Source organism: Ipomoea triloba, chromosome 11 (assembly GCF_003576645.1).
Source record: "Ipomoea triloba cultivar NCNSP0323 chromosome 11, ASM357664v1".
In the NCBI taxonomy this organism is placed as follows: Eukaryota; Viridiplantae; Streptophyta; class Magnoliopsida; order Solanales; family Convolvulaceae; genus Ipomoea; species Ipomoea triloba.
The window spans coordinates 4,298,599-4,325,003 of NC_044926.1; the positions used below are offsets into that span (position 1 = coordinate 4,298,599).

At 34.8% G+C, this 26,405-nt stretch overlaps 4 protein-coding genes across 7 annotated transcripts; 3 read left to right on the forward strand and 1 right to left on the reverse strand.

The window, feature by feature from the left end:
• Window positions 1–737: 737 nt before the first annotated feature.
• LOC115996715 lies at window positions 738–7,546 on the forward strand. 3 transcript variants are annotated; one of them, XM_031236090.1, is made up of 12 exons: window positions 848–961; window positions 1,354–1,453; window positions 2,849–2,976; window positions 3,052–3,202; window positions 3,390–3,499; window positions 3,806–3,889; window positions 3,974–4,022; window positions 4,104–4,195; window positions 4,589–4,727; window positions 4,910–5,885; window positions 6,474–6,584; window positions 6,745–7,546. In XM_031236090.1, coding segments are annotated over exons 1-12 (2,523 nt in total). In that variant the 5' UTR covers window positions 848–959; the 3' UTR covers window positions 7,326–7,546. The 3 variants fall into 3 exon arrangements, with proteins under 3 accessions (XP_031091949.1, XP_031091948.1, XP_031091950.1); XM_031236089.1 differs by lacking the exon at window positions 848–961 and adding an exon at window positions 738–834 and having other exon boundaries at window positions 2,849–3,202; XM_031236088.1 differs by having other exon boundaries at window positions 846–961; window positions 2,849–3,202.
• A 995-nt stretch (window positions 7,547–8,541) lies between these two features.
• LOC115996708 (protein IN2-1 homolog B-like) lies at window positions 8,542–11,139 on the forward strand. Its single transcript, XM_031236076.1, has 10 exons — window positions 8,542–8,686; window positions 8,798–8,863; window positions 8,954–9,014; window positions 9,125–9,211; window positions 9,836–9,934; window positions 10,017–10,119; window positions 10,208–10,284; window positions 10,492–10,599; window positions 10,764–10,844; window positions 10,943–11,139. Exons 1-10 carry the CDS (start codon window positions 8,676–8,678, stop codon window positions 10,958–10,960), a joined length of 711 nt encoding a protein of 236 aa, XP_031091936.1. The 5' UTR covers window positions 8,542–8,675; the 3' UTR covers window positions 10,961–11,139.
• A 1,116-nt stretch (window positions 11,140–12,255) lies between these two features.
• LOC115996707 (protein IN2-1 homolog B-like) lies at window positions 12,256–15,310 on the forward strand. The gene is made up of 10 exons (XM_031236075.1): window positions 12,256–12,427; window positions 12,519–12,605; window positions 12,971–13,031; window positions 13,386–13,472; window positions 13,910–14,008; window positions 14,095–14,194; window positions 14,264–14,340; window positions 14,551–14,658; window positions 14,866–14,946; window positions 15,055–15,310. The coding sequence occupies exons 1-10, from the start codon at window positions 12,330–12,332 to the stop codon at window positions 15,058–15,060; spliced, it is 804 nt and encodes a 267-aa protein (XP_031091935.1). The 5' UTR covers window positions 12,256–12,329; the 3' UTR covers window positions 15,061–15,310.
• Window positions 15,311–15,333: 23 nt separating this feature from the next.
• Window positions 15,334–19,235, reverse strand: LOC115996706 (AP2-like ethylene-responsive transcription factor TOE3). Of its 2 annotated transcripts, XM_031236073.1 has the most exons (10): window positions 18,382–19,235; window positions 18,158–18,183; window positions 17,791–17,821; window positions 17,600–17,687; window positions 17,356–17,501; window positions 16,862–16,906; window positions 16,666–16,769; window positions 16,418–16,572; window positions 16,157–16,252; window positions 15,334–15,877 (listed from the first exon to the last, which is right to left on the reverse strand). In XM_031236073.1, the coding sequence occupies exons 1-10, from the start codon at window positions 18,867–18,869 to the stop codon at window positions 15,662–15,664; spliced, it is 1,395 nt and encodes a 464-aa protein (XP_031091933.1). In that variant the 5' UTR covers window positions 18,870–19,235; the 3' UTR covers window positions 15,334–15,661. The 2 variants fall into 2 exon arrangements, with proteins under 2 accessions (XP_031091933.1, XP_031091934.1); XM_031236074.1 differs by lacking the exon at window positions 16,862–16,906 and having other exon boundaries at window positions 18,382–19,229.
• Between the last annotated feature and the right edge of the window lie 7,170 nt (window positions 19,236–26,405).

A 26,405-nucleotide genomic window follows, 5' to 3' on the forward strand; every position in this document is an offset into this window, starting at 1 on the left:
CAACTGTCAATATAAAAGGAGGCATGAATCTATACAACATATTACCATTTAGGGGGATGTTATAACAATAATGAAGATCTTAGTAACACATGGAAAAAACCAGCAACAAAACTAGTATGCAAAAAAAGTAAGAGCAACACCGCCAAAACACGTGAAGCTGCAATGACTTCTTTCCATATGAAGACATATCACGACATTAACAAAGACTGTAATAACACACGAAAGAAACCAATAACAAAATTAGTACGCGAAAAAAAATGATAGGACTAACATTTTCAAAATGCGTGACCGTGTGAAACTGTAATAATTTGAAGACATATCATGACAATAATGAATTTTTATATACCGTATTGAAAAATCATCAACAAAACTCGCGTAGCTAATGAAAATTACAAAAATGGGTATGAAAATTTTTAAAGTCGAACACCATTATACACCCTCGTTTGTCATAAAATAAAAATTGCACAATTTGACAAAATCAAAATAACATATAAAAATAACATATAAAAGGAAAAAAATATTTTCCCTATATTTTTTCCCTTGAAAGTACATAATCCGGAGCGAAAAGCGAGACGTGGTCCACTCCAGACTGGCATACGAGAAAATAATAACAAAAATACGGTATTTATGATTTATTAATAATATATACTGTACTAAAAGTCTGAAACAATAAAGAAAATGAAATATTCTATCTATATAAAATATTATATTAAATGCCATCCATAAATGCCGTCTCAATCCTGTGGTTGCTGCCGCACACCGCTATTTGGGTCTCTCAGAGTTGGTTTTTCGCGTCTGTCTTCAACTTCGGCAATCAATAAAACTCTTATCAGTGTGGGTTTCTTTTATGCCTTTTTGTTTCATTTCATTATTTATATATATTATTCTTCTCGATTAGATTCTCTTGGAATTCAAAACCCTAACTATCGACGTGCATTCATCCGCATTTAACCCCAGCCATGTATGTGTACATGTTTTTTGGCTTTGTATTTCTACGTATTTGTGTGTTGTGTGTATCAGTGCTTGCGTACGGCATTTTTGAATGTGTGTGTATGCGTGTGTGTGTGGATTCTTCGGTGCCGTGATTTGTCGGCATTGCGTCGTCGTTTGTGTGTTCTGATCTGCTGGGGAGGTGCGGTGAAGTGGAAAGTGGAATTTGAGGGAGTTTTGGTGCGTTAGGGTTTTGTGAAATGGTTGCTTGTTCTGTTTGGGGTGTTTTTGCCGTGAATGTGAGGGTGTGAGGGGAGGAGGATGCGTGTTTGGTTGTGGATAGGAATGTTGGTGGTTTTATTAATGTGGATAATGGTTACACTGCCTTAGCTATCGTTTTGTTTTTGTGGTTTTGGCTTGTAGGGGAATCATGAACAATGAAGAAGAGAAAAGGTGTCCTCTTTGTGCTGAGGAGATGGACTGGACTGATCAGCAATTCAAGCCTTGCAAATGTGGTTACCAGGTCTGAATTTTGCCTGTATTTATGAGCAACATTATTTAATATTGTTAAAAACTTAAAATGGTGGCGAGCAGGTTGTTTTTACTTTATATTGTCATTATATAATGCTATTGGACTATTGGAGATTGAAATGGACTAAGAGGAAAATGATGTACACTACAATTCCTGCTAATTTTGTCACAGTTGTTACTCTTGACTCTCTCACACCTTTTTCATTTCCATTTTAGACTTTTAGAGAGATAATGGGGAAGTAGGCATGCTCTTACCTGAATAATTGAAATTTGGAAGCTTCTTCAGAAATTTGATAGTGTAGCATTCATACATGTATAGTTATTACGATGTACTGATCTCTTGGCTGTGCTGTAGTTTAATATTGGGCTGTCATCTCCTTGTGCAAAGGATATGGTTGATGTAGAAATGCATCATCATTATTTTCTTTGTTCTATGATGGCATGGCATAGCTCTCCTGTGAGTTTTATTTACGCAAGATATCTAATGGATGATACAATCAGCATATTTTGGGGCTCCATACTTTCCTGTATGCATCATCCTTATTATTATTGGTTCTGTGAGAGTGTGAGGTAGCTTTCTTTTGAATTTTTAATTTATGTAAGATATTGTAGAGGATGACAAAATCAACAAGTATTTAAGTCCATACTTGTTTCATTAGGAGAACTGCATATTTTGGGAACAGTTTCCAGTTTATAGGTTTTCTTTGCTTTATGGTTAGTGTGGTACTAATGTACTATGTTCTCTCTCTTTTAATAAGAAGAGAATTTTAGATTAGATGCAATCAATCTGGTAGTAATAGTTCCCTTAATAAAGTAAATAGACTGGAGAATATCTATTTGGATGATATAAAATGTTGTCTATTTTGGATTACTAAAAGAGGGAAAGTGGTGACTGGTGATTGAAGCTGTCATTTTTAAGAACCAGGAATGTATCAAAGTGGATGATGGAGGAAGTATTATGCTTTGTAACTGTGGTAACATGTAAGGTCTTTTTGAGCAGCTGATTGGTAATGGTTGAGTTGATGAATGGGTACCCTGTTCAAGTATATCTAGTTAAGCTAAATATTTTTGTGACACTCCTAGTCAACTTCTCAATTTGCCACAGTTGGTAATATAGTAGACATCCTCTTTAGCAACTAGTATTTTCTCTCCTTGTTGCCTTGGATCTCACATCTTCCATTTTTCTTTTGTGTTTTGCATATTATATCCTTTTTCAATTTTTTTTGTGAGATTGAGCCTTTTGCAGATTAAAGATGTGAAATTATTAATTACTTATTTTATTAATGACATTGCTACTTGTTCCTTTCTTTGTTGAAGACTTGAAGTAATATTGAGAATTTTAAAATCCGATTGTCTTTACTTATTGTTATGCTTGTAACTACTACAGGTTTGTGTGTGGTGTTGGCATCATATAATGGACATGGCAGAGAAAGATGAGACAGAGGGTCGTTGTCCTGCATGCCGATCAATTTATGAAAAGGAAAAAGTAGTTGCAATGCAAACAAATTTTGAAAGGTTGATATCTTCATTTACTAATTTATTTTTCAGTCTTCGAAGTGGGCTGCTTTACAATGTTTTATTTGCTAATAGGGTAACGAGCTGCCATGCAAATGTGAAAAACAAACCACCAAAGGCAAGGCCTAAAACTATTGAAGTGAAGAAGGATCTTACAAATGTTAGGGTCATTCAACGGAAAATGGCATATGTTATTGGGCTGCCTCTTAGTCTTGCTGATGAAGATGTATGGGATGCTAATACTTTATTTTGTAATACTAAAGTTTTAAGTGTTCTTTTATTTGGATAATTGATCAGTTTTGCTTTGTTTAATTATTATTTTTTTGATTTTTTGACAAGGTGGACAAATCATGCATTATTTATGTATCTGAATAGTCCTGAAGTTTTTAGTTTTTATTTTGTTTTGTGAGCAGCTGCTGCAGCGAAAACAGTATTTTGGTCAGTATGGAAAAGTTACCAAGGTGTCTCTATCCCGGACTGCTGGTGGTGCCGTTCAGCAATTTGTTAATGATTCCTGTAGTGTGTGAGTTTAATGCCTTTTAAATTAAATGGTTCCCCCTGGAAAATGCTATTGGAAATCAGTTGTGTTTGTCTCAACTATTTGTATTATTCGACTTTTGAGGTGGATGTTACCAATGGATTTGTTTTGTTTTTAATGTATCACCCGATTCCTTGATCTATTGCATGAACAAAATGTTATTCTGCCTATATAATTCTGCCTTCATTTTTTCTTTCACAATTATATTTCTTAGCTATATATATATATATATATTATATATATATATATATTATGCATTTGTTTAACTTGTTAGTCATATTTTCTTTCTAGATATATTACATATTCGAAAGAGGAGGAAGCTGTGAGATGTATTCAGTCAGTACATGGTTTTATCCTGGATGGTAGGTATTTGAGGTAAGGATTTTCCCCTTTCTCTTGCTATAACTATACCATTGCTCTGGCTTTTTTATTAGTTACATCTGAAAGTGGCCTGTGCAGAGCTTCATTTGGAACTGCAAAATATTGCCATGCCTGGTTGAGAAACATGGTATTGGAAATGCAACCTTTAATCTGTTTCCCCTGTTCTTCTGTAATTGAGATTATTGACAATGATGTTTCTTGATTCCAGCCTTGCAATAACCCTTCCTGTCTATATTTACATTGCCTTGGTGCTGATGAAGATAGTTTTGGTAAAGATGAGACAGCTGCAATTCATACTAGGTATTAATGTGCAGACTTTTGAAATTCACTGTGTCCCCATGAATCATGATTGCATTTCTCTGTTTTTAAGAGACAATTGAATGTTGATTTTGGTTTTTGTTGCACTGTTTAAATTTAGAAATTAATCTTCTGGAGTTTTAAATTCACATTAAAAAGCTCCGCCACTTGCTGTGCAATTGGTGGGCTATTGTATGTGGGGGAATATTTCCTGCTGACAACAGAGTCTCATGGCCATACATTCTGCATAAGGGGAATATTAATTGCAATTAATATTTGTGCATTTATGAAAAAGATTGTTGTCTTGCGATGGAACTTAAGTGTATATCTTAATTCTTCTGTCAATTGCTGCATCAATTTAACTGTTGATTTTCTTATTTTATGTTCGATATGCAGGAACAGAGTTCAACAAATTGCTGGTAACACAAATAATATGATACGGCGTTCAGGAAATGTATTGCCCCCTCCAGTGGATGAATTTTCCAATACTGGGAGTCTTTCTACAGAGAAGCCTCCGGCTCAAAATGCTCCTTGTGTAAGAAAACTTGGTGCTCAACTTTTCTGTGTTAAATTTACTTGACATTTGAAGATAATTGGACACCACTATGATTTTTGGTTCATTTACAAGATTATTTTTTGGAAGTCATCAGACATGCATTTATAATATTTAGTTTGTACTGCAAAGACTTTTATTCACTCTGTGTCCTCTGATTACAGAATTCAACTTGTGGTAGTTTAAGTTCCAGCAGCGGCCACATGTCTCGCTCACTCTGTAGTAATGATAGTGATGGATATGCTGGTGGACCCAAAAAAGGGACAACTTTTGTGGATATTGTTGGTAGGTCTAATATCTCTGACCCAGAGAAAGATGGAAATAGTTGTCAAAATTGGAAGAATTTGAATTTATGCTTGGATACATCAGGAACATCCATCAATAGAGATGATCTCAGTCAGGATGCATATTCAGATATTGTGCACTTCAATGTTTCATCTTCTAATCACCTGCAAAGAGATCAAAGTTCTGGAGAGTTCTCAGATGAAACATTTAGAGAAGACTTAATTTCTTCAGATGGTCAGGGATCCCAGGATTCAAATGGTTTGTGTCAACGGTCATCTTTTCTTGTTTCATCTCATTCTGAAAACTTTAGAGATTACACTGGTGGTAATTTGTTATTGCATAAGGGGACTTGTAGCTCAAGTAATATTGGCATGGATATACACAAAGCTGTACATAAGCAAGAGGATGAAGCTTCTTTACCATTGTCTTGTGTGAATATGGTATTAAATGATGGATACCATGATATGAAATTTCAAAGATCTGCCAAATCAGATATGGTTTATAGAAGTTCTAACTCATTCTCCAATGAAGAAATTGTTGAGCACTTGCGGAGAATTGAGGATGATATCTTGACTAATGATGTAGAAAGTTCTGCTTTTGGTACTATAGAAAACAGTATAATCTCTAATTTCATGTCAATGAATTTTGATGATGAGGCTGATGGTCATCATTCTTCCTCCTGGAATTCTCTTAATACTGGTCAGTCAAGACTCCCATTCACAAATCAAGATGGCATTCCAAGTCATGGGGTTGACTTGGAGTCTTTCAGAAATTTTAGTCAGTTATCAAAACAATGTTCTGCTGCTGACTATGAAGGAAACAAGGAACACTACCTTTCTAAGCCACAGTATCAAGGTAAAAGCAACACATATTTTCATTTCTTTTTAAAGCAAATTCCTTTATTTTTTGTGTTAATTTTTCCTTCAGTTTACTTGTTTTCTCCTTATGAAGGACCATATTAATTTTTACATGATTTTAACTTGTTTGAACTTTGGGTAAATAATTTTTAGACTTTCCTTTTCTCATTCATGTTGCTTTTATTTCCAGAGGCTTGTGGTCTATTGTTTGATAACTTGTTTGAACAGCAGAATATAGTTTCAAATGGACCTTTACAAGGTGGCATGCTGCTTGTATCAATTCTTCTTTTTGAGGGAACTTATGTTGAATTTCACTTTCTTGGGCTGTACATCTTCACTAGGATTACTTGCTCTCTGTGCCTGCAGTAGACCTCCCTTCTAAATGAAAAAAAAAAACAGACGATTTAAAATTTGGCACATTAGCATGGGGGGATGATTTTGCCATCAGTCTAGTGCTCTCTTTGTCAGAGCATCTTATAAAACAGAGGCTTGGCCAATGCACATCAATGCAATTTTTGCAGTTAAGAATATTGGTTTTCATTTGTTGAAGTTTTTGTAATTTGCTGTTTGCTTTCTCTTTCAACAGTGCCAAGAACTCGAAGTTTGGCTCCACCTGGATTCTCAGTATCCTCTTTACATTCACCTCCAGGTTTTTGTGCATGTGATGGAGCAGGTTGTTTTCCCCGTGGCATCTCTGGTAATAACCTCAGTAAAATCTCCCTCACATGCAAACACAAAACACATGGTTTAATGATTAACTAACGTTTCAGCTGGGTATGGGTGGGGGTGTCACACTCTTTTCTAGGAACTTGTTTGTTTTAATAATACCAACTTTACTTTGCAAACTTCATCAACAGGAAGTGAAAGCAGTGGTGTCAATGCTGATTTTGTCGACCCTGCAATATTAAGCTTGGTTAAGGGCACACCAATGAACAGTCTGAACACCACAGGATTAGAGATGGGGAGAGCTTTTACTCCACAGCAGAGAACCCTCGAGGATGAGGCAAGACTCTGGCTTCTGATGCAGCAAAAATCCGCAGAGCAAGACACGACAAGGCTATCTCAAATGTTTGCCCCTCCAGCTCCAACCACCCACCAGGATCTAAGGTTCCTTGGTCGGGGTGGAAACGAGTTCTCTGCTGTGGACAACATGTATGGGTTTTCTTCAAGGCTGGTGGATCAATCCCAAACCTTAGATCCTTCTTCCTTGGCAGATTTGTCTCAGCAGAAACTTGTAGGCGGTGGGGGACATATTTCTCGCGGGTACCAGCATCAGCATGGTTTGGATGAAATCCAGTGCAGGAATGAAGCGAGCATAGCTGGAGAGCTTGAGAGAAATCAGAGATTAGGTGTAAACTACTTTGGTGGGGGTTATGGCGACTTGAGGTTCCAGGCGCCAAGCTCAGGCGATGTATACACCCGAGTATTTGGGATGTAAGCGAGAGATTACTTACTTAGATGTCTACAACTTAGTAGTATAAAAAAACATATATGATGCCGGTTATGTGGCAAGAAAGGCATGTTGTTGGCCTTCTATGAATATGAATGATGCGGGTAAATGTAATGCTTGTTTCTTGGATTGCATGGCGCTCCTCACCTCCCTCCCCTCTATTACTGTACCAAAAATTGCTTGGTTGTCATTATATATAAAATTCACAACTCAGTAGTGCAAGACACCTTTTTTTATTTTTATATTTTAAATCTAGTTAAAATTAACTAAAAATATTACTAGTTGGACGTTTTAACTTACAAGATCATTTTTTGAAAGGATGAGAAATTCATTTATTTTAGTTGCAAAATTAAGACATACGAGGGTTGAGGAGTAAATTAAGACATACAAGATCAAGGCCACGTGTATAAGGATCTTTTCTGCCCGAGTCTCTCTATCTCAATGCAACGTGGTGTTATATGGAGATCAGCAATTCTGCCGACAGATCAACCTTTTCTGGAGGCAATTAGGTAGGCATTTATGCCCGAAATTGATGGGAGAGTAGGTAAAATATAATTTTTATATGAGTTTGATTTTTGTTCTATTGTTATAAAAGAACGATTTACCCAAAATGGATATTTAAAAAACATTGAAGGTGTTTGCAAAAAAAAAAAAAAACATTGAAGGTATTAATTGAATTAAATAAAATTATATTGTATAAATAATATTCTTATATTACTCGTCTACTCGATGCAATTAGAGATATGAGTGATTATGCTTTGTAGTTCAATATAGATTAATACCTTAAAGTTTCTTTAAAATAATATTTTCGAAGAGATTAGCTGGTTAGTGCAATTTTTATAATCATAATTTAGGTTAGTGAAAGTGCATTTAGTCACATGCAATTATTGAAGTAACGTGCGTCCTGCACTTCATTAATCACAATGATTGTGACAAAAAATGGAAGCATTGAAAAGTGTTCTCACACCTTGATCTAATAAAATTGTGAATGAATAAATCAATCTAACGAATATCCTAATTTAACAAAATTGTGAATAAATAAATCACATCCTAACAAAATTGTGAATAAATAAATCAGATGACTTCATCGATCAACAAATGGGAGCTCCTATGAGATTCGATCTTTAATTTTTTTATGATAAATCATTAAATTGCTCTATGACTAGTTGAACGCTTCTTAATCATAATAATGGACATGGGGAGTGGTGGGGCATTTTAAAGAATCAATGCATCAATCTGAACTTTCACTCTCTTTCCTTCTTTTAAATATCCGTTCACACTTCACACACTCCATCATTTTCAGTTCTTCACCGGTGACACTCCAAACCAGCTTCAACAATGGCTACCAGGTATTCCTCTTAATTTCTTTATGCTCCTGGAATACACACACACACACACACACCATTTCCTTGAACTCAGATTTTATTTTATTTATTTTTTGCTGTGTCTGATTACTTTAGTGAGGTGCTTCCCCCTACTCTTGGTGCTTCTTCAGAACCACCAGCAATTTTTGATGGAACTCCCAAGTTAGTTAAATTTACTCTCTCTTCCTTACAGTGATCATATTATTTCTTCTTTTTTGGGTGAAATCAACTACTTACACTTCTTTCTTGAAGGCTGTATATAGCATACATATGCCCATATGCTCAACGTGCCTGGATTGCCCGAAATTATAAGGTTGTTTGAAGCTTGAGATCTGGGCATAATTTGGTTGTTAGACTTGTCTTCAATGTATATGATCTTTTGTCTCTGAAGATTTGATCTTCCTGTGCTTGTTTGGTAAACAGGGATTGCAGGATAAAGTGAAATTGGTTGCAATTGAGTTGAATGACAGGCCAGCTTGGTACAAGGAGAAGGTTTACCCTGAAAATAAGGTGATAGCCTTGTTAAACTTTTCTGATTTGCATTTGTTTTAGGGTGAGAGAATTGACAGTGGAATATTGATTGCAAGATCAAGGCTGAGCTTTGCCCATTTGCTTCTACTTTGATTTATCTATATATACAATATTTTAGTCAATTTATGACTTGAGAGAAAACAGATTGTGTATTCTATGGTTTTTACACACATGAAAAGGCTTTCATCCTTGGCTGAATCTTGTTGATAGTCCCAAATAACTTGGATTTGATTTGATAGGACATATCATCTTCCTCTTCTTAGGTTACAAGTTCGACTCCTAGCGGGAGCGGCCTATTGGCCTTCTTGGTTTGAGGGATCAGTTATGAATTATGGACAATCTAGGCTGACTTATTTCCTTGTGTCCTTTGCTGGAGGTTCACGAGGTGGGGTTTGGGTAGTTGTTGCAGGTTTTCTTGTAACTCAAAAAAAAACTACCTAATGCCTACTAATCTTAAAATTGTAATATCTTTAGTTTGAGAATGTTTCCTTAGTGTCTGGCAAAAGAAAATCACACCACAAAGTTCTGTTTGGACTGGTGTCTGATGTTGACTATATTCTCCTTTTCTTTTATATAAAACGAACTGCTACTTATTGTATGCAGGTGCCAGCTCTGGAATACAATAATGAAATTAAGGGAGAGAGTCTTGACTTGGTCAAGTTCTTCAGTGAGAACTTTGAAGGGCCTTCACTTTATCCTGATGTATGGTATTTGTTCATATCTCGTGTCCTTAATTCTTACGTTGCATTCTCCCACTGCTTATGCACTGGCTTCATGAATGTAGGATCCCGCTAAGAAAACATTTGCAGATGAGTTACTGACCTTCTCTGACTCCTTTATCAAAACTATGTTTGCTACTTTGAGGTCAGAAGGAATAAGTGATGCTGGTATGTAAACTACTCCGAGTTTTGTTTTTAAAATTTCCTTTACTTGCTTGGACATGGCAGCTTTAAATTTCATGTTCATTTGGTTTAGTTGCTGGATTCGATGCCCTCGAGAATTATCTTTCCAAGTTTGAAGATGGACCTTTCTTCCTCGGCCAATTCAGTGCAGTAAGTAAACAAACGCACATTTCCATTTTCCCCGTTTTGAGTGGAAGCTTATGTTATATATTTTAATGAAGTATGTCCTAAAGAACCTCGAGACTTTAGAATGTTGTGAACTGGAAAGTTGAAGTTGCACTTCAATCTTGTTGGGATTCAATCACTTTCTATATAATCATATTGGCTCTAATTCATGATTGGCTACGTAATTTTCAGGTGGATATAGCTTTTATACCGTTTATCGAGAGGTTCCAGACCTTCTTCAATGAATTCAAGAACTATGATATAACACAGGGCAGGCCGAAACTTGCACACTGGATCGAGGTACTACTACTGAGCTTACTTTTCTCGAGTGTCGTCTATACCAAACGGTGAATCATTGAAATAAACTGTCAATGAAACAATCCCAGAACAGCAGTTAACTGGAAACCCAAAAAAAAATTATCAGTATTTTTGAAACATGTTGCTATTCATTTTATCGTGTGTAGGAGGTGAACAAGATTGATGCTTACAAAGTAACAAAACGCGACGCCAAGGAGCACGTTGAAAGCTTTAAGAAAAAATTTCAGGTATATTTCTTGAATGCTACCTCATAAGACGATCATACAACTTGATGATACCAGAGTTCTATAGATCAGTGAGTTTTCTGTTGAATTTGTTTTTGCAGGCTGCAGCTAAGCCCTGAACTCTTTACAAGATGGCTACAGTATCAATAAATCATGCTCCCATGGCCATTGTTAAACTACTTTTATTGAGTTAAACTATGAATAAGGTGTTGTATAAATGACTTGGCTCCACTGGGTTTCTCAATAATGCAATGGATTGTTTGACCTGTCCTGAAAATCTGAGATTGAGTTCTTTGTAGTTCTTTATTGAATTTTATTCCTTTCTTATTAAATACCTTGTGGACATACATTGAAAATTTGATTAAAGTACAATTTGGTAATTTGGAGTTAAGGGGTAAAATTGTAAAAATAAGCAGACTCGTTGGGTCTGGACTAAATAGGCCTAGGCCCGATATGTGAGATTAAGCTCTGAGTTTGAGCTTGAGCCTGTCATAAATTTTGCTTGAGGGTTTGTTTAAAGGCTTAAGAATAATAAAATTAGTTTGATTATAAAAAATTTAATTATACAAATTCATTACTGCCATAGCTGTGGCCCTTCACAGGCATTGCCTCTTTCAGCAACAGGTATAATTGGAGGACCACACATGATTATTGTAATTTACTATAAAAAAAAAGTTACTCCGTATTATTCTATACCAAAACTCATAGTATTGACAAAACATTTTGACAGTGTTAGTTAATCGAATTCATACATAAAATGGGACAAGATGAGCAGTAACTAGGGGGGTAAATGAGCTGAGCGGTTCGCGATCTGCTCACGAGCCGCTCGGTCAAAGCTCGGCTCGAGCTCGGTCAAATTCGAGCTCGAGCGGCTCGTTTAGTAATCGAGCCGAGCTCGAGCTCTAATGTCTTAGGCTCGTAGCTCGTCGAGCCGCTCGCGAGCCATATAAATAAATAAATAAATAAATAAATATATATATATATATATATATATATATATATATATATATTTATATAATATAATATATACATATAAAATTATAGTTTATTTTTAATTGAAACATGAATTTAAAATCAAACAAGTAAAATTTGAGCTCAAAATCAAACTCGAACTCGAGTTCAACCCTGATCTTGAGCTCGAACAATTGAGCTACTCAAGCCGAACTCAAGCAGCTCGAAAATTGGCGAGCTCGAGTTCGAGCATCAATTCTTGAGCTCAATCGAGCTCGAGCCGAACTCGAGCCGAGCCTTCCTTAACGAGCTCGAGCTCGAGCCACCCTATGCTCGAGCTCGGCTCGGCTCGTGTTACACCCCTAGCAGTAACTACTCATACAGTAAAAAGCAACTAACTCAAACCCAACCCGGCCCGAATAGGCAGGGAGCAATATAAGTGAAGCAGTGCTTCCAAATCGTTTGTTTCATTTCATTCATGAAAGCAAATTAAAAGCAAGAAAAGAGTGGAAGCGATTAGCTATCATCTCCATCGCAATGTCACTCTGCTTTCAACTTCCCTCCAAATTCCCACAAAATATTCACCTCCGATGCTCCAAACCCACTCCAACATCACTCTCAGCCATGCCTTCAAGGTATGCTATTCTTATTTCTCTTTTTTTTTTTTTTTTTTTTTTTTTTTTTTTTTTCTGATTTTAATTTCCTCTCTAACGTGCTTAATTCCAGAAGTGGCAGTGTGAGTGTGAGTGAGGTGCTTCCTCCTGCTTTGGATTCATCCTCAGAACCACCGCCAATCTTTGATGGAATTCCAAAGTTAGTGCTTTTAACATTTGTATTGATTATTGATTCTGTTTTGTATGGATTTACTCATTGCTTTTAACATTTGTATTGATTATTGATTCTGTTTTGTGTGGATTTACTCATTGCTTTTAACATTTGTATTGATTATTGATTCTGTTTTGTATGGATTTACTTGTTGCTTTTAACATTTGTATTGATTATTGATTCTGTTTTGTATGGATTTACTCATTGCTTTTAACATTTGTATTGATTATTTATTCTGTTTTGTGTGGATTTACTCATTGCTTTTAACATTTGTATTGATTATTGATTCTGTTTTGTATGGATTTACTCATTGGTGTAATGTGTTTACTACTACTGTATTCTGTTGGTTGAAGGCTATACATTTCTTACACATGCCCATATGCACAGCGTCCATGGATTGCCCGCAACTGTAAGGTCATTTTCTACTCCTTCTATCTTGGCTACTGATTCTGAATTCTCATCATTCAATGCTGGTCACTGTAAATTCAAAAGGAACTTGTTCGACTCCCCTCCGGAGTGGCTTATTGGCCTACTTGGTTTGAGCTGCTCGGTTATAGGCAACCTAGGTCCTTTGCTTGCTTGCTTGCTAGTGGGGTTTACCTGTGCATACTCTCGGATAGTGGCTAACTGGCTATGGTTTCCCTTGTTACCCAAAAAGAAAAAGGAATTTTTTTTAAGTTAAACCAAATCACTTGGCTTATCATGGTTTATACTTTGAAGTTCATAGTATGCGTGTATATGCTTATTTCCTAGTTGCGTGACAAGCAGGGATTACAGGACAAGATAAAACTGGTTCCGATTGACCTAAAGAACAGGCCAGCTTGGTACAAGGAAAAGGTTTATCCGGCAAACAAGGTGAGAATCATATGGTGGAGACAGGTTTAGTACTGGCATAAGACAATTATAGACAATGTTCAGTTTTTAAGTTGGATTTGAATGAACAGCCTGCGTTTGCAATGCTTTATTAATGAATTAGGATAAAATAGTCTGATACATGACCTATAGAATTCATTCACATATAGGATGGAATTGCCTCTTTGAATTGACTAGGAAAAAGCATTGGATGCTAGCTTACACTTCAACCGGCTTAGTAATGTTTTTTTATTTTTTATTTTAAAGTACAGTACTTTTAAAATTTGGGTTGTCATTCCTAATATAAGATTTAATATTTATTTTTCCAGAAAGAAGAAAGTTACGGGATAATGTTGTATACAGGCATTCACATTTATGGGGTGTAATTTTGCTCCACTTCTTTTTGGAAACAGTTTACATTTATTTTTATTATCATGCAGGTGCCGGCTCTGGAACACAATAATGAAGTTAAGGGAGAAAGTCTTGATTTAATTAAATATATCGACAGTAACTTTGAAGGGCCTTCTCTCTTTCCGGATGTAAGATTTTAAGGATAAGTGGATAAGTTTATCATTTGCTCCCATCTTGCGTTCTCATCTGTTTCAGTGTTTACTTAACGATGTAGGATCCTTCTAAGAGAGAATTTTCTGAGGAATTGCTATCACACCTCGACACATTTTACAAAACTGTAACATCTTATTTCAAGGGAGAGAAGAAAGATGTCGGTATGTACAATGCTGATGTTTACCGCCTTGATGGCATGTAGAAATTGTAACTTTTGTGACTTTCTATAGGCGCTGCATTCGACTCTATTGAGACCGCTCTTTCCAAATATGGAGATGGACCTTTTTTCCTTGGCCAGTTCAGTCTTGTAAGTGAAGCCTTATACGTTCTTTATTGCTCGTGTGAAACATTGCGTTATCATTTAGAAGGATATTCTACCAAAAATCTCGATAAAGTAGGCTTAGAACATGCAAACTGGAAAACTAGCTCATATTCCATCATCTATGAATTGCCATTCTTGAGACTATAATAACATCATCTAACTTTGATTATTGTTGCACATACGTGGATTTTTCAGGTAGATATAGCTTATGCGCCATTCATTGAAAGATTCCAGCTTTTCTTACTCGAAGTAAAGAGTTACGATATTACAACAGGCAGACCAAAACTTGCAGCCTGGATTGAGGTATAATTGAAATGACGTTTTATCTCTGTTTTATTTATATGGTTCGTTATAAAGTGTTAAGAATGATTTGGCTCGTAACCTGCATGAGGTCTGGTAGCACTGCTATGACACTTGATGCGGGGTTTTCTACCAATTTTGTGCCGATTTATTTCCTTTTGGGCTTTGAGTTTCTCTTATTACAATATAATCATATGGCAATTTCTATAGGAGATGAACCAAATTGAGGGGTACAAAGTAACAAAAAGAGATCCAAATGAGCTTGTGGAAAGCTATAAAAAGCGATATTCGGTATGCATATATTCATATCATATAATCATATATTACAATAAGCTGCAGTTATTTTATGAATCCTTCCCCTGATTATCTCTTGTCTATTCAATTATGTCTTTTTTGCAGTCTTAGCCCTGACTGAAGATGAAGACGACGAGTAGCTCTTATTATCATAACTCACGCTATAAGAGGATCACTGTAAGTAGTCCCCAGGGGAAAAAAATGAGAACATTATGTATGGAGAATTGTAGAACTGAATTGAGTTTTTTGTTCCAACTCCAATCAATTTTTTATATTGGTAGCAGATGCAAATATATACTGAATTTATATGATGTTTATTAAATACAAAATATGTATATGTTATTCAAGGGATATTAACCAATAGGCGAGAAATTTACTGCTTAATTCAGGAGAGGGAAAACAAGTCTCTATTTCAACGAGTTAATATCACAATCACCAGTTATTGTTACTGCTTAACTTTCATGTCTTGTAAGTGATAAAAGCACGACCTGATTGCTGTTATGAATGGACTACAACCAGGAGTAGTCCCGATAACTAGCAATTTAGAATGTTTCAGGCGAAAAAATGAAACTACGCAGGAGAGTGTGATCCTATGTACACTTGATACTAGGTTTATGTTCCACACAATAGGGAAATGAATTGAAGCTTTCTGCAGTTGGCGCTTTGCTGACGCCAAAGCAAACCCAAGATCAATTGCTGAGCCCCGCCCCCTCTAGTTGGGGCTAAGGGTCGTTAGATTGTTTTGGGATGCTGCACTCGGGGGCAGAGCTGCAGAAGGGAATTTGAACATGGAAGTAGCTGTGGAAGAGAATCCTGATGATGCTGCAGAAGAAAACCGTGGCGCTGAAGGGGCCACACCCTGGCTAAGCCATCGCAAATTGGAGAAGACGGGAGAAGATGCTTCTGCATTCATTCCCATTAGTACCTCCTGCTTAAGAAACAAGCATAAATATTACTCTGTTGATTTGATAATCACAATGTTAACTTTCAGTGAGAGCAGTCTATTGGTCTTCTAGGTTTGAGCCGATCAGCTATGGGCAATCTATACTGGTTTACCTTCTTGTGGTCTTTTGCTAACTAGGGTTACAAGGTAGGGTTTTCTTGTCACTATAAATATCATTCAAGAAAATCATTCACTCCCATTAGTCCCTCTTGTTATTTTTGAGAAATCAAATTACTGCTAGTTTTATTGGAAGGTGAAAATTACCTCATTGTTTGGAGTAAGGGTAGATTGCAGGCCAGGCCACCTGGAATACTGGGATGCCATTGCTGGACCATAAGGTGTGCCAGGGGTGCACTCAACCTATGAACATTGATAAAAGAAGATAAGCACATCACCGCAAAATCAAGTAAGTTCAGGTGTTACCCTTCTTTCACAGAAGAACAAATGCATTGCATCACCTCAATGAAGGAACTCGATGAAAATCGAATTTGTGTTAATGATTTGATTTCTATTAGCAAAACATACCTTCATTCTTTTCAGAAGAGACAGGTCGCGAGCTTCAAAATTGAACTGCAACTTTCTGGGATTCTCAGGCCTTTTTGGACCATCCAAAGGCGGAGATATCCAAAGGTTCAGATCAAGACTGGTATTTGTGCCTACATCCATAGGACAGATTGTCCCTGTTGAGAAAACACGTTTTGTTTTTCTTGTTTAATAAAACAGTCAAACAAAAGTCTGTCATTCTGAGGTAGCTGAACAAAGAATAGAAATACCTCCATCTCTAGAGTTCTTGTTCATCTCCCCTTCATAGGCACTGGGCTCAAAGTTGGTCATTGCTTCCCTTCCATAACACTTGATGGCTGCTTTGTCATAAGCCCTGAACCAGAAAACAAAAAACCAAGATTTTGTTGGATTAAGATTCATGTAAAACTTTTTTCAATGTCAAGGAGTTCATGATCACAAGGAGACCTTGCAGCTTCAACTTCAGAATTGTATAACCCAAGATACATATACCTGCAACCAAGCATTATAATCTTATAGATAAACATATAGGGCCCTAACAGGTTCCCAATCAAGAACACTACCATATAAACATATCATCATTCAGGAATCAGGGTGCAGATCATCAATCTTGCCCACAAAAAGGCGAAATCCCTCGCCCCTAGCCTAAGGGCCCCCACACCCTAGCCTGACAGGACTGCGGAGGGATAAATCATGGTGACTCAGCGGCCCATTAGGTAGGAGGACCAATGCGTATAACCCACAAGGAGCCACCCCCACAAGAGGGTAAAACTCCCATACTGCGGCTACAAGGGTAAAGGGTTGGATCTTGCGTTCTTGCCTACAATTTGTTACCCAGGAACCAATTGAACTACTCGTGTTGCAAATCATCAATCTGTGAGATCCTTAAATGTAATCTACCTACAAGAACAGTAGTGTAAAAGGGCAAAAGGCATTCTTACTTTTTCCCCAACAATTGACCCATCCGAGCCTCCCATCTACCACATCTGTGCAGGGTTACTCCTCTGTACTTAGAGCTCCCTCTGGAAAACCCAGTGCTCTGGCGTCGAAGAATCTGAACAAACTCTTCCTTGCTCAAGTTCTTCATCTGCAGATAATAAACCAGGTCAAGGTTCATATGCCTTCAACATTTCATCTCAGAACACAGTCCATCACTCCATTACTATATAAAAAAAATGTCTTTACCTGCTTCATATCTTCTTCATAGTCACTCAAAAGAAAATTTATGTCAGCATCAACCCCTCGAAACTTAATGGCAGCGCGATCATAAGCCCTAAATTCCAACAGAAATGAAAAGATAACAAGAATCAGAAGATCTGCTTCAAAGTTTAAAGTAACAAGTAAATCACAATCAGGACTCAGGGCTAGATCTTCACCTAGCAGCAGAATGAGCTGTGTCAAATCCTCCTGCAAAACCAAACCTCAGATCATCAAAAACCACCTCAAAATTATGCAATTCAAAAGCAAATATGCTGTTGATCAAAAGTAAAATTATACATAGGACAACCTCAACCAAGTTGGTCAAGTTGTTGACTTAATAACCACAAAGTTACAAGTTTGACTTCGAATAGGAGCAGCATATTGGCCTCTAGCCCTCTCCTTTGTCAGTTAAGGTCATAAGACAAGTTTATTCAGGTCACACTCTCGGTTAATGGTTGTGGGTTTTCATTCTTACTTTTTTTTCTTTTTTTTTTTTTTTTTTAAAGAAGTAAAATTATACTTGAAATTGATAAGGTTATTTACCCAGATAAACTTGCTTCCCACAGTCCCTGCAAAACACAAAATCTGATTGTGAATCATCAATTACTTGAAATAACAGGAATTCCATCAAATTTTACAGAACATGATGGTACATAAGCTGAACCTTATGAATCCTGATTATTACAGAATCTGTATAAATATACATATAAAATGCCGTTGTATGTATATAAATTAGGCATGATGAACGTATAGATTTATGTACTAACCAGATATGCGACTCCCATCTTCCAGTCCGCCGGTAAAACGTGACACCACGGTACTGTGAGCTCCGGGAACGCGGCCCACGCCGGCTCTTCTTAATCGGCTGGATAGGCTGCGGATACGGCGGCGGCTCATAAATTCCCATTTCTGCCCCTCGCCCCGTCTCCGGCGCGGACAGTTTCAACCAGTTCTGAGAAGACGAGAAAAACGGCTCTCTAGTGGCCGGTAAAAGCGGCCTAGTGGCCCCCACCGAGCCGCCCTCCTCAACCTCGATCACCTCACTGGTTTTCAGTATAGAGAAGGCGAGCGTCGAGGGAGATGAGCTGTTAGATTCATCGGGCGGTTCGTCCGCATTGACGACGGAGGAAGACGAGGCGGAATCATCGCCTGCCGTTACGGAACGGGCGGGTCGCCCACACGGGTCCGGGTCGGCTTCATCGCAAGCGGAGTCCATGTAAAAAACCGCATCGACATTCAGATCTTCCAACAACATATCTCTTCGTTTCCTTAGCTTGTGTGGGCGTGCATATAATATATAAAAAAAAATATATAATATATATATATAAATATATATAATCTGTGTCAGTTAGGTTCTTCTTCTTCTTGTTCCAACCTCTCCGGCTTGAAGCTAGTGGTTGCAGACACTTTTGTTCATAAACATTGCCCAGTAGTCACATGATTCTGATGAGAGAGAGAGAAACAGGCAGAAATGGGGATCAGAGAATCATGACTGTGAAGGAATATATATACATATTATATTATTATATAACTGTCAGAAGCTTAATCAGTTTGATGAAACTGGAAACACAGCTGAGTTAAATAAACTTCCTTTACGAGTCATCTTAAAACTTAAAACTTAAAAGAGTTTGGGGTTATACTTTCTTTAGGTAAACTTCATATTGGCTACATTTAGACCGAATCGGAATCAATTAGTTTTGTATAAGACTATTGGCAGAGTAAAATACTTTTTTTATGAAAATATAATACGTACTACTTTTTAAACATCTTATTGGTACATATTATATTTTTGTTTAAAATATTATGCGTATTGCACAAGTTTGGAAAAATAGTTAAATAGGTCATTGAACTTTAGTTGAAAGTCAATTAGCCCCCTAAACTTTTTAAATGCGTAATTATACTCATAAACAATTTATTTTAATGCAATGAAACTCAAAACTCAGAAAATAACTTGCTATCACAGGTCAAACAATATTCCAGCGACTATTTAGGCAAAAAAGTGACCAGCGGTCGGTCGCCGGTCACGGAGGAGGGAGAAGCGACCCATCTGGGTTGCCTTTTCCGGTTGAGAAGGCAACCGACAGGCGACCGGTCGCCGGTCACTTTTTTTTGTCTGAAAAGTTGCCGGAATGTTGCCCGAAACCTAATAATAGCAGGCCATTAATCGATTTTTGAGCTTCATTGCATCAAAATAGGTTGTATATAGGTGTAATTACACCTTTGAAAAACTTAGGAGACTAATTGACTTTTCAACTAAAGTTCGAGGGTCTATTTGACTCTTCTCCTCACAAATTTTATGAATTGAAATTTGGAATTAGTGGAGATGGTATATGTAAAATGATGGATAGTAATATGAGGATGATGGCCTCGATCTGGAGAATAGGCTAGTGGTTGAAAGGATATTTTTTTTAAAAAGAAGGTAATATTTGTCATGATCGCTAACAGTAGTGTGATGAGTTTGAAGCCTAGCATGGGTATTAGGATTATTTATGGAGAGCAAGTCATTAGCTCACATTAAAAATTCTACTTTATTGGTCATGTTAATCACTCTAAATAGTGAAAGTACATGAAAATTTCATATTAATAATTCCTTTTGAGATTGATTTTACATTTTTATTTTAAAATAAATGTGTTTTAAACTTCAATTCCAAAAATAGGGTATTTTTAGTTCAATTAGTATTATCTTGTTGTGTATACTTAGTAATTGTCTATTATTTTTCTTATCTGTAAATGTGTTATCGTCGTCACTCCACATAAACGTTAAGAGAAAACTCTTTGTTACACCAAATATGTCAATTATTACTTCAAAACTAAATTTAAAAAGTCTACATTTTTAATAAATATTTAACAGAATGTATATTTAGGGCGTCTTTGGGAACCAGAAAAATGATTTTCAAAAATGGTGGTGGTAGTGTGGTGTTGTTGGTGAATGTGGTGGTAGTGGTGGCAGTGGTAGTGTGATTGTGATACGTAGTAGTAGTGGTGATGGTGGTGGTGGAGTGTTGGTGGTGAATGTGGTGGTAGTGGTAGTGGTAGTGGTGGCAGTGGTAATGTGATTGTGATACATAGTGGTAGTGTTGGTGGTGGTGGTGGAGTGTTGGTGGTGATGGTGGTGGTAGAGTGTTGGTGTTGGTGGTGGTAGTGGTAGTGGTAGTGGTGTTATTTGTTATATAATAATAATAATAATAATAATAATAATAATAAGTGGTGATGGTGGTGTAGTGGCCGTGGTTGCGGTGGTGTGGTAACAATGGTAGTGTGTGGATGAAGAAGATCATATCAAGTGCGTGGATCCGGGAAAACAACTTCCCCGAAAAAAAAGGGGGTAAGTTATTTTCTAGGAAACAAAGGCAATTTCTCTTTGACCAGAAGTTGTTTTCGTTGACTTTAGTTTTTCATCCTTTGTCAAAGACTAAAAATCCGAAAAATAATTTTCATGAATCATTTTATGAATTTCCAAACACACCCTTAGAAGAAGAAAATTCTTCCACAGTGTCCATGTTTATCAAGTTTTATTTTATTTTGTTTTTTTTAATAAGCATTAAATGTTATTTCATGATATTGAATGACTTGTAATTTGTAAATGAGGTTATTTGGCTTTTTTATTTTCAAATATTCTTTGATTTATGGAAAAACTCATCCTCACTATCCGAATGTATGTTTTCGATAAAGCCCGTCCAGTAAGGAACCATAAGTAATTAACTAGCTCAACCAATAAAGTCGGTCACAGTTTTTACATGGAATCAAACTTAAACTTTTTGTGGTTATCAAATGAACTACCCAATTAACTTGGCTCGTTCGAATATTCAAAATGATAAAAATAAATGTCTAATATTCCTTTACAAAAAACATGATACCTACTACTATAAATAGAAATAACTAAAAATATTTTTGTAAATAAATATCGTTATTTTAATTAAGGAGGTTAGGAAATGAGCATTGCCACGTTGCAGCACAAATTATTATTATTATTATTATTATTATTATTATTATTATTATATTATGCACACACAACATGCATATGCGGCTACAATTGTGAGTGTTTTGACTGCTATGGTTGGGGTGGTAACCAAATAAAATAAAATAATAATTAAAAATTATTAAAAAAAATAAAAACAAATTGGCTCTATGATTGCTGACTTGTTGCTCCTAGTTTGCCATACCAATTAATACATTAAATATGGGAGTCTAGTACTTGTACTCAATTTGTGACAATTTATACCTAAAATGGAAAATATTTTAATTATTTTCTGTTGCAAGACTTTTTATATGTGTGTGTATGTATATATATATATATATATATATATATATATATATATAGTGTACTAAAAGTACTAAACCACAAGCAGTAAAAATTAAACTCATAAATTAAATTAAAAAGTAAAATATTAAATTAAATCATAAACTCTAAAATGTGACATCTAAATGCATTGTATTTCTAAACTACTCAAAATGCATGATATTGTATTGTAAAATTTACCATTTAGGACATGTTTGAAAACCTGGAAAATAATTCCCTCGAGTTTTCAGTGTTTGGCTAAACGGAGAAAATTGAAGTCAATGGAAAATAGAGATGATTTTTTGGAAAATGACTTTCCATCTTTTTTGTGGGGCCGTCAATTTCCATTTGCAGCAGTGGAGTAGCCAATCACTCCCACCGCCGCCACCACCACCCCTACCACCTACTCCTCACCTCCACCACCACTACCTCCCCCCACCTACCCACCTCCACCACCACCATTGTATATTCTAAATATTTAAAATTATAAATAATTATGCTCATTTTCCAGAAAATGAACCAAACACACCAAGACAGTTTTCTAAAATGCAACCAAACACTTGAAAGGAAAATGTTTCTTGAAAAATGACTCATTTTCCAGAAGTCATTTTCCTGCTTTCCAAACACACCCTTAGTGTTGAAAAGTGCACTTTTAAAGTTTTAAAAAAAATTACTAAAATGCACTACCACATTTTTTTCATGTTGCTCTAAAATTGTTAGATCTTGCCAGATGAACAGTTGTGATTAATTTTTAATTTTCTCTTCAGAAAAATTTTATATATGAACCTTTTCCTGTTTATATATGTGTGTGTTTGTGTGTGTGAGAGAGAAATAAAGAGATAGATAGATAGATAGAGAGAGAGATATATATATTATGAATTTATTTATTTACTTGTTTATATTTAACGATTTTATATATGTTCACAACTGTTTGAGTATATATATATATATATATTCAGTATTTAAGGAAAATTATTTGGTCAACAATGTAAACTGTTGACTTTTATATGTTTTTTATACATAAATTGACAAATCCATAAGCCTAACATTTCTTTTTATATTTTTTTTCTAACTACTCCAATCACATTTTATATATTTAGTTCAATTAACAATATTTAATTTAAGTTTTCAAAAAAATAATATTTAATTTAAATTATTTATAATTTTTTTTGTAATGTTTAATTTAATATTAGTATATAAAATTTATATATTTAAAAACCTTATCAAAGTACTAAATATCAAAAAAAAAATTGAATTTAAAAATTATTTTAAAAAAGTTAAAGAAAATAAATTTAGTTTGCCTATAAATAATAAACATAGCATGTAAAATATGACAGAAAAAGTATATAATATCTTGTCCAATTTACAAATTTAATGAATTTTTAAAAAGTTCACAGCACATGGTATAACAATTTTATATCATTATTTGTGGGTACCCAATTAGTCTTGTCAATTTTTGGCATGTTAGCATTCTATTAACTTTTTTATTTAATTTTACAACATAACTGCACTCTTATACCTCCTTTCCTAATTAAATATATGTGCTTGTATCAATTAAGTCATACGTAAATATATAAAAACTTTTTACAAATTTTAATTTTATAAGATCAGAAAGTAAATGTTACGCCCTACTTGGTAAATAATCAGCCTATCAGCCAATTTTAGCTTATTTGACCACTATTAGTTGTTTGACTTTGTTAAAAAATCAATATAAGTGTTTGGTTAATAATCTTTTTGTAACTCCAAAATGCTAAAATTCAAAAGGTTACCCAAAGCAGCCTTTTCAATTAGCTTTTTGAGAAAATAAATTATACCAAACAAATATCAGCTAACATCTAATTTATCAAACAACTTTCTACAATCAGCTAATGTTATCAACAAATCATATCTTCTAAGCCAAACAACCAACTCAATCAGCTAACAGTCATTTACCAATCACGGCCAGAATCAAAATCGTAAGGAGAAAATAGCGTTTTCTAAGTAAATATGAAAGGAAGAAAAAATATAACTTGCCAAACTTGGACATAGGGCATTGGAATGGACAACATTAACCATACTACAAAGGGTAGGGTTTTTAATTGTGTTTTTAAAACAGGAGGGACCACACATACCAAAGTGGTGGGCAGCCTCAATTATTGTTCATCAATGCCTTTCTCATTGTCCTTAACTACCTTACTCTCAAGTTCATTTTTAAAGTATTGGGTTGGAATCCTGAAAATGCAGCAATTTAAAAAAAAAAATAGTATTAAATATTGTGAAATGTCATTGTATAAAGAAAATTAATATATGATAAAATTATAGTTGGTGACTAAAAATTAAAATAGAAAAAAATCATCAAATAAACTCTTGAATTTTATACGAAAAATTAATTGAATCACTGAATTATAAAAAGTTACAATTAAACACATTAACTTGTTAGTTTGTACATCTGGCTCAATAACCGTTATTTACTAATAATTAGGATTCTGACAATTGAAATAGACGACCAACGTATTATTGGGCGACCAACAACTAGTTATTACTAGTATATAATTAGCTTTTGTTCCAGATGCGCACAAAAATAATAAGTTAATGCGATAAATTATATTTTTATAATTCATTAATTTAATTATTTTTTCATATAAAGTTTAAATATTTATTTAAGGATTTACATATGAAAACGTGTACCAATTATTTTTGGTCCCCCAAAAAATAAAGGAGTCGTACACATCCATCATATAATATGAGGAATATGTGAAAAAGAGGAAAAACACAACTAAACAAGAAAGTAAAACTTGTACTGTGGTCTAGCCTGGAAAAGAAGATGATGGAAGAAGCTGGGGACATAAATTATGGTGTAATGGACTTGTTTAGTTCACGGGAAAATAATTTTTTAATACATTTTTTAAAAATCAAATTTTAGAAAAGACATATTTTACCTTAGTTGGTTGAGGAAAATTTATTTCAATAAAAAAATGAATTACTTGCTCTATTTTGGTATTTTATTTTCACACATTTTGAGAGAGAAATCACAAGAAATTAAACATGAATTATATTCTTAGGTACCCTCACATAATCTTTATTATGTATGGGTGTTTTAAGTTTTTATGCTAATTATTATTCTCACAAACAATATTTCAAGTAATTTTTCATGGATTTTAAATTTAATTTCTTAATTATTTTTCATGAGCACACACCGTAAATGTGTTATATTACATAATTTTTACTCTTAATTAATGTGACATGTTTTGGGTGATTAAAGAAAATAGATTAGGGGGTGTTTGGTAAATAGTTAGCTGATTAAGTTAATGAGTTCGACTAGTTGATAGCGTTAGCTGATTGTAGAAAAAATATTTTGTAAATTAGTTGTTAGATGATAGCTTATTGCATGTAAAATTACTTTTTCAAAGTTAATCAAAAAAACTGTTTTGAGCAGGTTTTTGAATTTTAACATTTTAAAAAAATAAGTTATTACAAAAAATTAATTAATCGAACACTCATATTGATTGTTTAACCAAGTTAAATAGCTAATCAAATAAATTAAAATTGACTGATAAGCTAACGATGTTACTTTACCGGGAGTATGTTTTTAAAAACAAAATTTCTAACATGTAATATGAGTTTTACATTACGAGAAAACAACATTTGATTAAGAGCATCCACATCTGTGGATATAACTTGATTTATGTCAGGAGAGCATCCAAGTTGGGGAGAGATAAGAGGAGAGAGAGTAAAAAATGTTCCTTTGCAAATGAAGTTCACGGAACAGTAATCGAATGCAAATGATCCATCAATGATGTGCGCATTTCGGGCACATCAGCGTCTACTCGGACGCGTGCAGTTGGGCGCGCCAGGGGCGCTTGACAACTTAATTAATTAATTTTTTTAAAATCTTATTTTTTTATATATTTTTTGTCTTCCGATCCCATTTTCTCATTTCTAACCACAATTACAAAAACTTCTCAAAAATTACAAAATAATTCCACTAATAAGGATGCTCTAATGATAAAACAGTCAAAAGTTATCTTCATCAAAGTATATATGTATGTCTTAGCCTTTTGATTATGATGTGATGTGATTTGATGATTCATTATTATTTATATATCAAATCAATCTTCATTATGTAAATTTCATTTCCATTTTGCGTGACACTTTGTGTGTGGAGGGGACAACTCAGGATTTGGCAATCTAATAATGAAAGTGATATGTTCCCTTGTTGGTTTTTTTTTTTTTTTCCCATTTTTTCTTTTTCTTTTCTTTTCCTTTTTTGGATACTAATTATATAATATAAGTTACCAATTATTTAGACATTGAAAATTTGGAATTTATGAGTTAAGACACATCTTTGGCAAATTATATCATGGAATATATACATGGATGATCAATTAAGATCCATAACAATGACACAAATAGTAGTGAATTTATATATTTATAATAACGAATTTGTGTATTTACAACATTGAATTTATATATATATATATATATATATATATATATATATATATATATATATATATATATATATATATATAT

What these genes read in the sequence shown, in the direction of transcription:
- LOC115996715 (XM_031236088.1), top strand. An exon ending in CTTGCAAATGTGGTTACCAG is followed by an intron (nt 1,454 to 2,848) that starts GTCTGAATTTTG and finishes TAACTACTACAG; the next exon opens with GTTTGTGTGTGGTGTTGGCA. An exon ending in GTTAATGATTCCTGTAGTGT is followed by an intron (nt 3,500 to 3,805) that starts GTGAGTTTAATG and finishes TTTTCTTTCTAG; the next exon opens with ATATATTACATATTCGAAAG.
- LOC115996708 (XM_031236076.1), top strand. An exon ending in GGATTGCCCGAAATTATAAG is followed by an intron (nt 9,015 to 9,124) that starts GTTGTTTGAAGC and finishes TTTGGTAAACAG; the next exon opens with GGATTGCAGGATAAAGTGAA. An exon ending in GGCCTTCACTTTATCCTGAT is followed by an intron (nt 9,935 to 10,016) that starts GTATGGTATTTG and finishes TCATGAATGTAG; the next exon opens with GATCCCGCTAAGAAAACATT.
- LOC115996707 (XM_031236075.1), top strand. Translation starts at nt 12,330, where the DNA reads ATGTCACTCTGCTTTCAACTTCCCTCCAAATTCCCACAAAATATTCAC. An exon ending in AGGTTTATCCGGCAAACAAG is followed by an intron (nt 13,473 to 13,909) that starts GTGAGAATCATA and finishes ATTATCATGCAG; the next exon opens with GTGCCGGCTCTGGAACACAA. An exon ending in GGCCTTCTCTCTTTCCGGAT is followed by an intron (nt 14,009 to 14,094) that starts GTAAGATTTTAA and finishes TTAACGATGTAG; the next exon opens with GATCCTTCTAAGAGAGAATT.
- LOC115996706 (XM_031236073.1), bottom strand. Translation starts at nt 18,869, where the DNA reads ATGTTGTTGGAAGATCTGAATGTCGATGCGGTTTTTTACATGGACTCC. An exon ending in TGGGAAGCAAGTTTATCTGG is followed by an intron (nt 17,822 to 18,157) that starts GTAAATAACCTT and finishes TTGGTTTTGCAG; the next exon opens with GAGGATTTGACACAGCTCAT. An exon ending in CTCTTCTGAAAAGAATGAAG is followed by an intron (nt 16,253 to 16,417) that starts GTATGTTTTGCT and finishes CAATGTTCATAG; the next exon opens with GTTGAGTGCACCCCTGGCAC.